At 40.8% G+C, this 14,637-nt stretch overlaps 1 protein-coding gene across 1 annotated transcript in view; it reads right to left on the bottom strand.

Moving 5' to 3' along the window:
* Positions 1–8,572: 8,572 nt before the first annotated feature.
* Positions 8,573–14,637, bottom strand: part of IRAK3 (interleukin 1 receptor associated kinase 3) — a 48,444-nt gene continuing 42,379 nt past the window's right edge. The window contains exons 9-12 of the mRNA XM_060113046.1: positions 12,604–12,802; positions 12,211–12,273; positions 11,952–12,116; positions 8,573–9,473 (exon numbers count right to left, since the gene is read on the bottom strand). Coding sequence (XP_059969029.1) covers positions 8,958–9,473; positions 11,952–12,116; positions 12,211–12,273; positions 12,604–12,802 — 943 coding nt within the window. The 3' untranslated portion in view covers positions 8,573–8,957. The remainder of the gene's footprint in view (positions 9,474–11,951; positions 12,117–12,210; positions 12,274–12,603; positions 12,803–14,637) is intronic.

Consider the following 14,637-nt stretch of genomic DNA (forward strand, 5'->3'; position numbering starts at 1 on the left):
GATAAATGCTGAACAGCTGAAGAGTAGGATTTGTCTTTTGTCTTTTAGCTCCATGCTTGCCTGTCTGTGCTTTCCACTATAGTTCAGACAAAACTGTATTTCCAGGACTTCCCCGGTGGCGCAGTGGCTAAGAATCCTCCTGCCAACTCAAGGGGCGCGGGTTCGATCCCTGGTCTGGGAAGATCCCACATGCCGTGGAGCAACTAAGCCCATGCACCACAACCATTGAACCTGAGCTCTAGAGCCCATGAGCCACGACTACTGAGCCCACGTGCTGCAACTACTGAAGCCCACGCACTCTAGGGCCTGTACTCTGCAACAAGAGAAGCCACCGCAATGAGAAGCCCGCGTAACTCAACGAAGAGTAGCCCCCACTCGCCGCAACTAGAGAAAGCCCGCATGCAGCAATGAAGACCCAAGGCAGCCAAAAACAAAAACAAAAAAAAACAAAAAACCCTCTATTTCCTAGATGCCCTTGTCAGCTAACGTCTCATAATGGGATGTGGAAGAAATAGAGGTTTTTCTTTCGCTGCGTCTTACGGGGCCCCTGGCAGTGACAGTGGCAGCAGCACGGGTGGTGGTTCCGTCCACATTCCTGCTTTTCTCCTTGGCAACACTATTCCAGAAGCATCGGCAGCAAGTTGTCAGCAGCCTCAGCAGTACAGTGGTCATGGGCTCTTAGGTATACATTTCCCCTTTTCTCTCTTTCATCCATAAGAGGGAGAATGGCTTCCTGTAGTTATTAATCTCTGGATAACTTCACATTTTCCTCTTTTCGCTCTTCTAGGCTTGCCAAACTTTTGATAGTTGATTCCCACTATTAAATTTCATCTGTTTGAAACACCTAGTAGGGGTTCTATTTCTCCATAAGCACAATCACTGATACAGATGAACGCATGGCCCAGCCTATGCAAAGGAAAAAACATGGAGCAGATGGGAGAGGAAGAGAATGGTCACTGATAGGCCTGGACAAAATGGAGAGATCAGATAATGGGAGGTCTTTATAAAGTCAAGGACAACATACTGTGATTTCTGATGTGTAGCAGCTTCAGGTGGTGATAAGGTCCAGTGTGGCCATGGGAACAGTGGCTGAAGGGAAGTTTAAGTGTGGCTTCACTGTAACCAATGAGATCTTTTAACTGTGATGCAGTAATGCTACTTGGTTCACTCACATGACTATTGCAATCAGGAGCGATGATGCCAGGATATGAGATGGGGAGAAAGAAGAAGACATGTCAGACGATGCCTTCTAAAATATGGTGATAATTTTTTTATTAGGAAAATACATTTTAATGGCCAAGACAGGATATTAGCAATCACGTGAATTATTTCTCCTGCTTCAAACTGCCAGACAAATGCATAGTGAACATGTCAGAGATGGCCCTGCCTCCCATCGCAAAGCAAATGGCCTTAGAGCTGCAGGCAGCGAGTTAACATAAACATGCATATTCGGCTTTGTAAGCATACTGGAGGGTAAGCACACACTTTCCTCCAGGTATATAAAATAAAAACAGTAAAAGGTCATTGATTAATATTTGCCCTTGGCTGAAGTCACTGCAGCCCTTTTTAAAAATCCTGTTACAAACATTTAAAAACATCACAAGATCCAGCGTTTCATGGTCCTGCAAGTACACCATAATTTGCCTGTACACTTTCAGAAGGACATGAAAGTATCATTAGTGAATAATGGGGTTAAGAAGACCACCAGAAGTTATTTCTATCTCACTCCAACGTGCTGTTCAGAATGATTCCATTTTACACTGTATTTATGTATTGGATTCCTTAACTTCTCTTCTGTTGAAATCTTTGTAATGATGGTACCATTGGGATTACCTGGCATTTCCCTTCTAGGAAACACAAGAATAGCACCAACACATTAATTTAGTATAAAAGAACAAAATTTGTGGCTATGTTATGCTCTTAAGAAGCCAACATTCATTTATCTTTTAGCTGGATTTGCCTAGGAAGTGTTTTTATCATATTTACACACTCCATAACTTCGTTATGTCCACAACAGTCCCAGATAGAACTCATTAGAATTGGTATTTTACCCTAGAGTATACTTTGCTTTTTCCCTTTATAATTCATGTGTTATTGTGGATCCCATTAGCATTGTTATATAGCCTCCATCTCTACCTGCTGGAGAAAAGCACGGTATTCAGCCATTCTTTCTCTGCACTGTTGCAAGTTTTATTTTCAGTTGATAATGATAACCAGAGTCTACTAAATTCAGCAAGTTAAAATTTTTGTGTAGGCTAGAAACAGATAGTGAGGCACAAGTCTGGGGTATGGATACTTAAGGGTGAAAAATTTATCTCCCCAAAGATCCTTAATTTAACTGTAGGTTGCTTCTTGAAGTACTTGAAGCAAGTATAGATCTTAAGGGTAACTTTTAAAGATTTTACCAAAATCAACTAATATTTAATTACAGATATTCTCAGTTGTATACTGTGATCTCTTCTCCATTCTTCTGTATTTCAGCTTGTCTGGCTTTCCCCTCTTGGACTGCTTTATTATAAGCCCTCTCAAAACTTGTTACTCAGGGGATACCAGACAAATCTATGTGGGAGCTTCAGTCACTAAGGTTGGAAGACAGAAATAATAAAGGGCATTGGAATAAAAGCATTATTACCAGTTGCCAGTTGTTACCAAGGGCACAGCTGAGCGAAGAGTCAGGCAAATGTAGAAATCTGGAGAACATTTTTTTCCAATATAAAAATAGCTTTAGGGGCTTCGCTGGTAGCGCAGTGGTTGAGAGTCTGCCTGCCAATGCAGGGGACACGGGTTCGTGCCCCGGTCCGGGAAGATCCCACATGCCGCGGAGCGGCTGGGCCCGTGAGCCATGGCCGCTGAGCCTGCACGTCCGGAGCCTGTGCTCCGCAACGGGAGAGGCCACAACAGTGAGAGGCCCGTGTACCGCAAAAAAAAAAAAAAAAAATAGCTTTATTGTTTTCTGATAATAAAAGTGATACATGCTCATTATAAAAACTTCAAATACATAAAAGTCTAAAGAAAGTAAAGAGCACCCAAATGCCACAGCCCAGAAAGAAACGATCATTAACTTTTTAGTGAAGATTTCTCTATGAAACACATATTATTTAAAAATATCTAATGTTATAAATGGGCCCATATTAAACATACTATTCGGTAGTGTGCTTTCTCATTCAATAATATTTCAGGGACACATTTTCTATAGCAATAAACACAGATCTAAACAATTTTTAATTAGTTGCATACAACTCAAGAAGAATATTTAGGCTGTTTCCAATATTTTAATATCCAAACATGTTTACACACTTGTGAAATTTTTATTCATTAGGATAAATTCCTAAACAAATTGCTGGGTAAAAGTGTATCACCATTTAAAATTTTGACATACTACCTTCTAGAAAGGCTGTACTAATCTCCACTCCTGCCAATAGTGAATAAGAATGCCCATTTGCCCATATTCCTGTCAATTGTTTTAATCTTTGCCCATCTGTGAGGACAAAATTAATAATAATGAAAAATAATAAAAACATATTTATTAGCTGTTTTCATTTTCAAATAGGGGATACTTCTAATTTATTAATTTACTCCTTTTCAGAGCAGATATTTCCTGAGCTTAAATAAAGAATTTTCAGTTTGTATCCCCATCAGTGTGACTCAGAATGAGAGTCAACTTCTTTGAACCTCATTTTCCTTGATCTTATAGTAACAGAACCCAACTCAATAGCTTAGATGATGTGTGAATGCAGCTAGCACAGTACTAAACACACCAATATTAACTGAGTCTGAATCTCCTGCAAGTACACTCTTCCTACCTTCTTACCCTCTATCCCAATTAACATTCGTCTATAAGAAAGTTTTAAAACTAAGGAGCCACTGAAAAATATTGGAAATACTCTCTTGCTACTTATAGAGATGACCATAAAAATTTGCAATTAGGCAGATGACATCAATGAGAAGGCTGTTAAGTGAAAGTTTGATGGGTAATGCAGGTTTGGTAGGCATCTTTGGAATAAAAATGCCTACCAAGGAAATACCTGCAATAAAATCTAATGGACCATCAAATACACATAAATAATTTGGGACAGAAAGATGGAAGCAAAGTACAACAAACATCAGCTTATTCCCTGTCAAAATGTTGGCTTATCATTGCGTAGACATGGTTGGGGAATGTTTTTCACCATGAAGCAAATTTATAAGCAACATATACAATTTCTAATTCCTCTTTTCAAAGATATCACAGATATTAATATTTGAAATTAATAACTTTCATCCAAGAATGGTGAAATGGAACCATTTAAGCCAATGATTGATAACAGTCTGGATATTAGAAAGACAGACTTTGGGTACAATCTAGATGACCGTGTTGAGACACTAGATACCAATGATTCTGAAGAGGTTTTGAAGGATTATTCAATTCATTCATTTTACAAATATTCGTTGGGCCATAGTGTGTGCTAGGTACTGTGCTAGCTGTTAGGGATACCAAAAGGAGCAAGATATAGCCTCTGCCCTCATGGAAGTTTCGGTTTTATGGAGGAGAGAGAAGTCAACAGGCAGTTCCAGCTTGGGGTGATGGTGCAGTGAGGCATGTGTAGATGCTTCAAGTTTCTTAGCAGAAGCCTGCTGAAGATGGCATCAGTAGCCCAAATCGACAAATGACCTTTGCATAGGGGCTTGAATCTGCAGTGGCTTCTTTATGTCATGTCGAGTACAAGAAAGACCATGGGCTTTGAAGTCAGACAGATGTGGGTTCAAATCCTGGCTCCTCCAGATCTGGGACGACCTTAGGCAAGTTACATACCCACCCTGAGTCAGTTTCCTCATCTATAAAATGGGATTCATACCTTCAGGGTGGCTGTAAAGGTTAAACGGAAAAAAACATCCACAGCTCTGGACCCAGTTCCCTTTGCCCTCACCCCATCCTTCCAGCCCCAGAGGTGGGGCTGTGCAGAGGTCTGGTAGAGCTGTGGACCCCTGGTTCCCTGGGTGTCCATCCTGGAGTGCTTCTTGGGTGTTTTTTTTCTATTTCTCTTAACCCCTTCTCTCTTTCCAGGAAACTTCTCCAAGACACCTTCCTTGCCCTCTCGAAAGTGCACAGTAAAAAGGGTAAGCCTCCTCCTCACCCTTTCAGCCCTTACTTTCGGTTCCAATAGTTTATGGTTCAAATAACAGATGTCACTGAACAGTTAACTTGGGTAGATGCCTTTTCGTCCTTTCTAAAATGTTTGCTCCTTACTTGGTACCCTAGTAGCTAACACAGTGCCTTGATTCTTCATAAATGCTACTCACGTAACCCTCACTTCCTAGACTCATCATACCTCAGGTCATAAAAGCTGTTTTACACAAGCTGATGTACCACCTTATGAAACTTCACGATTATGCAGTGGATCACAGATCGTTATAACAATTCTTGGGAAGCCAATAAAACTGATTATGTCAGAAATCCCATACCTAATTTCAAAAACAACAAAATACTTTCTTCATGTTTTGGGGATTGTAAAATGGCACAAAAACCTATCAAGTAAATAGGATCTGCCTGGAGGATTGCCCATGGTGCGTTATAAGGATGAAGATGAGTGAAATTCTTTACTAATTCACGTCTGCTGATCAGAGGAAACACCTGGGGGCTCATTATTGGTTTCTTCGTGTCTTAGTCTTTACATCATGAAGCCACAAAGGTATCCTCTTACTGCCTGTAGCAGGATGCAAGATTTAATTTCTATCAGTTAACATTTATTAACGCACCCACTAGAAGGCAAATCTAGTAAGGACTGGATCACTCAATAGAAAATTCTGGTAATTTCTAGCCACAGTGGTATCTGCTTACCATATCATTAATTAGGTTATTGCCAGCTAATCTGACTTGGTCTTTAAGATGTCCAAAATAGTCACACCCTAGCAAGGTGATCTAGTTAAAAAGATCATTGACTAATAGTATTTCTAGAGCTTCTACTCAGTGCTAAGCAAAATCCCATGTAATAGGTTGGGAGCTAGCAATCTGTGTTTTTAACAAGCCTTCCATGTCATTTTGCTGCACGTTAAAGTTTGAGAAACACTGCTTTTTTTTTTTTTTTGAGAAACACTGCTTTAAGTCAACTAAGCAAATTCAAATCAACATCATACCAACGGATTACACATGTGATGAATAATGGTGTGGGTCTGGTGTCAATCAGAGCTTCCTGAATGATCTCTCTTTGAAGGTACTGGGGGATTCAGATTCAAAGTGAAGAGCAGTTTAACACAGAGTCAGTTCTTGATTATCTTGATCACCTCGTTTGAATTATTAGTGGCAACTTCACACAATTCCAGGCTTATTTGCCCGATTCAGCCAAAATACTTTCAGACTACATAAGACAAGCTAAATCGGCCTCAGAATGGTTGGTGATATATAAGGCCAAATGTTGAAGACTTCTACTGATTCCTTGATTAACGTGTATAATCAAGAGTTTTCAAACTGGACAGGTCACAAGAGGTAAAATCACATGAGTCTAGTGCAACCCTTTCCCCTGATAGTCTTAGCACATGGGCAGTTTGGGAGCACTGTGAACACATACTTCATGCTCAGATGGGGAAGACAGCACTGGGCAGCCAGGTACCCCCAGACCAGCCCTCAGGGATGGCCTCTCCCAACTGCTTGCCTGGGGCTTTTATTTGGCTTGTCAATCAGGCTAAGGCTTATTGTGTTTTGAACCTCACTTCCTGCCATGAGATCCTTTCTCCCAGAATTGTAGCTCCATGTTTCTGACCTTGGTCTGTTAACCTGACCCTGATTTCTGATGACTTCCTTCTTTGATTTACTGTTCTTGAATCTGGACTCCAATCTGACTATGATTAACTCAACCGTACTGACTTATCAAAAAAAAAAAAACTACAAAAAACAATCATAGGCCTATTCCTTTGATGCAGAGAAAACTAGAGGTCTGCCCTTTTATTATAAACATCCTGGAGAGGGAGATTCTGTAAATCCTCTGGAAATGGTTTTCGTGGAGTGTTTCTGTCCATCATCATAAAGACAGTCATTATCCCCACTTTGTTCATTTACTCCGGAATGTTTATTATAGCTGAATTTTTGATTATGTGGGTTCACAGAGATAATGTAACTCAATTTAACTTATAAGGAAACACCTGCTCTGTATAGGATGACATGCTAGACCCTGAAGAGATGGACCCTACACAGTCAGGGAATGTGATAGACAGAGTAATGGCCCCAAAGATGTCCATGTCCTAATTCCAGAAACCTGTGAATATATGACTTTAGAGGAGAAAACGAACATTGCAGGTGTGATTAAATTAAGGATCTTAAGATGCAGAGATTTTCCTGTATTATCTGAGTGGGCCCCATGCAATCACAAGGATCCTTTGGAGGGCCAAAAAAAGAGGAAGTGGTCATGAAAAAGAGTTCAGAGAGAGAGGAAGAGAGAGATCTAGATTTAAAGATGTCATGTTGCTGGCTTTGAGGATAGAGGAAGAAGCCATGAACCAAAGAATGCATACAACGTCTAGAAGCTAGAAAAGGCAAGGGAACGAATTCTCCCCTAGAGCCTTCAGAAGGAATGCCAAGGACTTCTGACCTCTAGAACTGTAAAATAATTAATTTATGTTGTTTTAAGCCACTAAGTTTGTGATAATTTGTTATAGCAACAGTAGGAAACTAATACAGGTGTTTACCATCTAGGAAGAGAGATATGATAGCACAGCCAACTTGGATATAATTCAAAAAGTGACAAATATAAAACAGAAATACAAAGAAATTGCTACAGATGATACAAATGAAGTTATTTACAAAACATGAACAGATTCACAGACACAGAAAACAAACTTATTGTTATCAAAGGGGAAAGGGGGGGTCAATTAGGAGTTTGGGATTAGCTGATACGAACTACTATAAATAAAATAAACAACAAGGTCCTACTGAATAGCACAGGGAACTATATTCAATTTTCTGTAATAAACCATAATGGAAAAGAATATGAAAAAGAATATGTATATATGTGTCTAAATGAATCATTTTGCTGTACACCAGAAACTAACACAACACTGTAAATCAACTGTACTTCAATTAAAAATCTTTAAAAATTGAAAAAAAAAAGAAATTGCTATGGAAATGCTGATAAAGTGAGTACTATTGGCTGGAAAGATTAGGAAAGCTTCCTGGAGGATGGCAGTTATGGTGGGCCCTGAAAGACTGGGTAGGATTTCAAAAGGGGGAGATCCAGTAAACACCAGGAGTAAAGGCACAGAGTTGGAATCAAACAAAAAACTGACCTAGGCCTTTATGACCAGCCATTTTCTTGGAACAAAAATTGCTTGATTAAAATTTCATACATTCTACTCAGGATATAATAGTCTCTATGTAAAAAAAAACTGTAATAATAGTCAATATTATATGAGATAAACTATCTTAAGAGTTTAAATACAGAAATACAGATCTTGGGCATGTCATGGCTCCTGTTCAGATAGGCAGACTTGACAGGGATGAACAGAAATATACTAAGAATTGACTGAAATAAGCAAAAAGGCAATTCTTTAAAAAGGTACGGTATTTATTAACATTTACAAGTTAGACGTTTCTGACGACCTTCGCAAGCAAGCTAAACGAAAACAATGGAATCCAACTGAACTGAATGTACTTAGCAGACTGGAGGCTCTGAGGATTCACATGGATGTTGATGGAGAAGACACTGGAATCCACTCCATTTTGGTAGGTTTTGATTGTTTTGTTTGTCTGAAGTCAGAGTCTACGATCTTAAGTAATTCTGAATGGTTCTAATTTAGTCCAGGTTTGATCATGAGGCAATGATCGTGCTAAAACAAAATTTTAAGCCACTCTGTTCTGCAAGTTGGAAGGAATGGAATAGAATTGTTCAGACCATTGATCTGCATTACCCAAATTCACCATCAATCATCCTCTTGGCACTACCGATAAAGACAATGTCTTCCCAAGATGAGACCTGTACTCAGGTGACTCAGCAATACTTGCTTTCTTCTTTATCTTCTGGTGAAATTGATGCCTTTTTGTACTGTTCACATTCATTCCAGGAAAACTCAGAGGAACAGCCAGTCTCCACTGGCATGCCCCTATAGGAATGCCCTGGAACTTCCGCAGAAGGGTCCACATTCACACCAGAGGCCCTCAAGTCCTGGGATGGAGCTGCATGCTTTGGAGACCCACTTTCTTCACAAGGAGAACTGGGCACATTGCAACTGTCCTCGTTCCTCCCGCTCCCTGTCTTTCTGTCAAAGCCCAGGAATGTAACCTCAGACTGGCTGCATTCAAAGGGAGTTTTCTGAGTCGTTCTCCCTTTTCTCCAACCTTTATCATGAGGCAGCGATGGATTATTCTGGTTTTCATCATCTTCCACTGGAATACTTGGTACGTTATCGAAGAACAGAGGAGAAGGACTCCTGAAGGACTTCAAGGATGTGGGAGGATCTTCCGCAAAATACAAGCTGGCTTGAGTACTTTCAAGAACAGTTAGGACCTGATTAACCAAGAAGCCAACACACATTGAATGAAGTCTGAATAACCTCTCCTTTTACCTTTTTTTTTCTGTCTACCTATTAAGGAATATTCTCTTATTTTCATGAAATAAGTTCAACTATAGAATTTGAAATGCGAAGGAACTAAAGATTAGCTAAACTCCTTCATGTTATTAATTGACTTGAAGCAAAGTAGAAAAGAAATTGATTATCAAGAGACCTGACTTTAGGCCTAGATTTGCCACCAACTACTTTGTGACCTTGGATGAATTTCTTATCATTTTTTACTTCAGCCTTAATATGTGGAGGATTGGAAGGGGTCAGGGGATGGTGAACCCAATCTATAGTTCTCAAATGCCAGACTACCTAGGGAAGCTTTCTTAAAATACAGATCCCTTAGCCCCAACCTAAAGATGGTCATTCAAAAAATATGGACATGGGGGCCCAGGGATCTGTATTTTAAAAGCTTTGCAGTTGATTTGGATATGCAGCTGAATTGAGAACCATTAACCTGATATAAAATAATATACATTCACACACACATGTTATTAAAAAAATACATATAGAGAGCTTTATAATTTACAAAGTGTTTTCACACACATCACCTCATTTAACCTGCACAAACATTAATACCCTCACTTTATAGATGAAAAGGCTGAGGCTCAGAAAAGGGAATCACTATCACTAGCCAGTAAAGAGCAGACCTGTTGCCTGACCCCACGTCTTCTGGCTCCCGATTTCAAGTTCCCTCCACTATATATCGCAAAGCTCCTTTCCGGGCCCAAGATTGCAGGTCACACAGTTCTTACTGGTGGTGTCAGGCCTAGAACACAGCTCTCCTGACTCCCAGGCCAATGGTCTTTATATTCTGATTATGTCAACTCCTTGTTTAAAACCCTTCCATGGGGCTCCCCTGGTGGCGCAGTGCTTGAGAGTCCGCCTGCCGATGCAGGGGATACGGGTTCGTGCCCCGGTCCGGGAGGATCCCACATGCCGCAGAGCGGCTGGGCCCGTGAGCCATGGCTGCTGAGCCTGTGCGTCCGGAGCCTGTGCTCCGCAATGGGAGAGGCCACAACAGTGAGAGGCCCGCGTACCGCAAAAAAAAAAAAAAAAAAAAAAAAACCCTTCCCTGGCTCTACAACAGACTTAGGATGGAATCCAAATTCCTAGAATGGAATTCATGTCCCTTGATCACCTGGAACCTCCTATTATTTTAAACCTGTCCAGCTTTTGCTCTCCACCATCCCACTTCCATGGTGCTAGACTATCTGCAGTCTTGGTGCCAAGGAATCCACTGCACCTCTGAGTCTTTGCAGGTATAGATTCTCTCCCTGGAATGTCCTTCCATCCTTAATACCTAAATTCAACCTGTTCTTCAGATCATAGCTCAGCTATCACCTCCATCAAGAAGCTTCCTTGGGGTTTCCCTGGTGGTGCAGTGGCTGAGAATCTGCCTGCCAATGCAGGGGACACGGGTTCGAGCCCTGGGCTGGGAGGATCCCACATGCCACGGAGCAACTAGGCCTATGAGCCACAACTACTGAGCCTGCGCATCTGGAGCCTGTGCTCCGCAACAAGAGAGGCCACGATAGTGAGAGGCCTGCACACTGCGATGAAGAGTGGCCCCCACTTGCCACAACTAGAGAAAGCCCTCACACAGAAACGAAGACCCAACACAGCAAAAAAAAAAAAAAAAAAAAAGTGTAACAACATTATTAAAAAAAAAAAAAAGAAGTTTCCTTGACTTCATAGGCTGGGACGTATTCTGACTCTATGCTGCCATATTGGCCTGTGTTCTCATCTATCATCATGCTTATCTTCTGGTACCGAAACTTCATGTTTATAGATCTGACTCTCCCTTTGGACTGTGAGCTGAAGGGCAGCAATCCAGTATCTTGATCACTGTTGTATCACCAGCACCTAGTCCAAAGCCTGGCACGTGCAAAGCAGGTACTAAATATTTGTTTACTGTAAACAAATAAACGTCTAGATGATTCAATTGATGGACATATGAGTAAATGTAAAAAATCAATAAGGGAAATACATGCTGCATTTAAAAAAAAATTTGGCTGCACCACACAGCATGTGGAATCTTAGTTCCCCAACCAGGGTTTGAACCCAGGCCCTGGCAGTGAAAGCGCTGAGTCCTAACCACTGGACCACCAGGGAATTCCCGTATGCTTCATTCTTAATGGACCAGATCTCTTCATGAATGTTGAATAAAATATTCTCTCCAAATTAGTCACTTATGTCTTTTCATTAAATGTTTTGTGGTTGCCCTGGTCCCACCCAGTAATACCCTCTTTCAGAATACCAAATGATGTGACATTCTGATCTGCAAAAGCTATCTATTAGGTGAGAATTCTCTGTTGGAAGCTGCATTTGTCTCATTGATATTCACATAGGTACACAATTTATCCAATTTAGATTTTCCATGGTTCCATGGACTCAGTTTTTAATAAAACCATGGGTATACGCACTTCATCCATTGAGGGTCTTAATTTTGCCCGTGTTGCAGCACACTGGCCTGCCAAAGAGAACAGCTTGGCGGAAAAATTCCGAGGACAGGGATGTACTTTCTTATCTAGAAATGAGATACATGAATCGAGGCCTCTCTTCTCCAGCAATTCTATAAGGAGATCCCTCTAGGAAAAAAAGGAGACAAACTCGTCATTGAGAACTCAGAATCTATCTGAAAAGTGACCAAGAAATAGGCACAGAGATGAAGACAATTCTTACCAGCTGGATATGCTTTGGCTCATCTAACACCACTTTACAACCTGTCAGAACTTCCATTATTACCTACAAGGAACATATAGAAAGTCAGCTACATAATATAAATATTATACGCGTAGTAATAATTACTAATTATAAATATTACTAAAATATTACAAATTTTAAATATATACACATAATTAGTCATGACTATTAACCTCAATACTGAATACAGTTCATTCTAATTAATGACTTTACATTTCACTACTTGATGGATTACACAAAATTAATGTATAAGACAATGAGTAACAGAAAATCAATAGGTCTAAAAGCTAAAGCCTTTAAAATAATTCTTGGAATTTAGTGTATTCTTGGCAACAAACTCTTCTACTTTGTTAACTGGTAGTTGGTACTTACAATTCCAAAGCTGTAGACGTCTGTTTTAACAGAAAGTTTGCCCTGTCTGATATACTCTTCTGGCATGTACCACAAACGTTTACTGCTGCTGCTGGTCATGCTTATGACAGAGCTCTGAGGTTCTAGGTGGGGTCGGATGTGTGCCATGGCAAAATCAGTTAGTTTGGGTTGAAACTGATCATCCAGAAGTATGTTTGCACTGAAATTGTGATCAAGGGCAAACAAGACAAAAACATCATAAAGGTATTTCGAAAACAGGACAAGCTCACCATTATAGCTGATCAATTCCAAGTAAAGCCATATGTTATTTTCCATGAACTTTTTAAAGGACATTTTCTCATTTTTCTTAAAGTATAAATCCAAGTGTTGTATAAAACCTAAAACAAAAACCTGACCTAGGAACAGTAGGCATTTCAAATTTACAGGCACATATATGGAGCTGGTGGATAAAGCTGATGCTTTGTCAACAGGAGAAACTGAAGTTAACCAAAGCAGCTTTCCTTGTGTTCTTCTTACATGCATGTAGTGAGAACATTAACTGTTTTTTGTTTTTTGTTTTTTTTTCAGTACGCGGGCTTCTCACTGTTGTGGCCTCTCTCGCTGTGGAGCACAGGCTCCGGACGCGCAGGCTCAGCGGCCACGGCTCACGGGCCCCAGCCACTCCACGACATGTGGGATCTTCCCAGACCGGGGCACGAACCCACGTCCCCTGCATCGGCAGGCAGATTCTCAACTACTGCACCACCTGGGAAGCCCCATTAACTGAGTTTTAATCAGATTATAATTAAGTGTCTGATGTGCACAGGGCTGTGCTGTGGAATGCTCAGCGTAGAGCTACTGCTCTGCAGTCATTTGAGGAACTTTTGGTAGTCCCTGCCTTCCTAATAACCCTATTCCATTGTTCCACCTCTATGGATTTTTTGTCTTTGAGTTTTTTTTTAAATATAAATATCTGCAGAGGCGAAGGCAAAGTGCTCAGAGTCAGTTTTAGCTGCTTGGCACATAAAAACCTTAATAGTCACTTAACATCTTAGCTGAGAATAAGCAGCAGCTTCTTTTATCTTTGAAGGGTGGTCTTAGCAAGGATGGGAAATGATAAGCTTTTCACAGGACACACACCTGGGAGCAAGTCCCAGCTCTGCGTCTTCCTGGCTCTGTGACTGCCGGTGGGTTACCTCACCCTGTAAGCCTCAATGTCATCTTTCCTCACATGTGAGATGAGGAAAAAAATAGAACTCACAGAACTGATGTGGGGCATATAAATAGCCTGGCATACAGTAATGCTCAATACTGGTAGCTGGGATGAAGATTAGCAACCCCTCATAAGACAGCAGATGGATATTGATAAAAGAGGTGGGTGGATCGTGAGAAAGTCATCTACTTTTCCACTTTACTTAGGGCTATCTAGAGCTTGCTTTTCATCCCCTGAAACCAAAGCTTCCAACAGTGGGCCTGCCCATCCAAAATGCCACATGGGATGTTTGTAGTAAATGTGGTAATAGCTATAGGATAAGAAGAAGAAATTCTTAGTCTAGAACAAATATTGGATCTTATGAAAGTTCTAGAAATTCTTGCTGTCCCTATACAAATAGGCCCACAGGCAGACCCCAGTTCTAAGGTGTGAACTACAGGTCTTATTATGATTCAGAGTATTGAGTCCTAGTTCTATTTAGAGGATTTGATGCTAATGTCTTGAGAATTCTAGTCCAGACTTTGTCTAGGACTGAGTTGACAACAGACAAAATGATGGGACTCCCCAGGGCCCTTTAAGGATAGAGAAAGATGTGCTCTAAACTTTATTTCACTCTCCCTCCTCTAAAGGTGGCAGGAGAGTTTCAAGGTCCAAAGAGCCCACCTTGTCCATAAGCTGAGGGCCTTTACCTGTTGCGTGATCCTTGTACCTACAAAGAGAAAGTCAGAGAAGGCCTGGCTCTCTAGACTTGTATCAGTAAGCACAGTCCTCATTATTCTCCTTGCCTGGTCTTTTCTCCCCAGATATTTCAAACCTGGCAGTTTCTAAGGCCAGATGGGGTC

This window comes from Mesoplodon densirostris, chromosome 11 (assembly GCF_025265405.1).
Source record: "Mesoplodon densirostris isolate mMesDen1 chromosome 11, mMesDen1 primary haplotype, whole genome shotgun sequence".
Classification (NCBI taxonomy): Eukaryota; Metazoa; Chordata; class Mammalia; order Artiodactyla; family Ziphiidae; genus Mesoplodon; species Mesoplodon densirostris.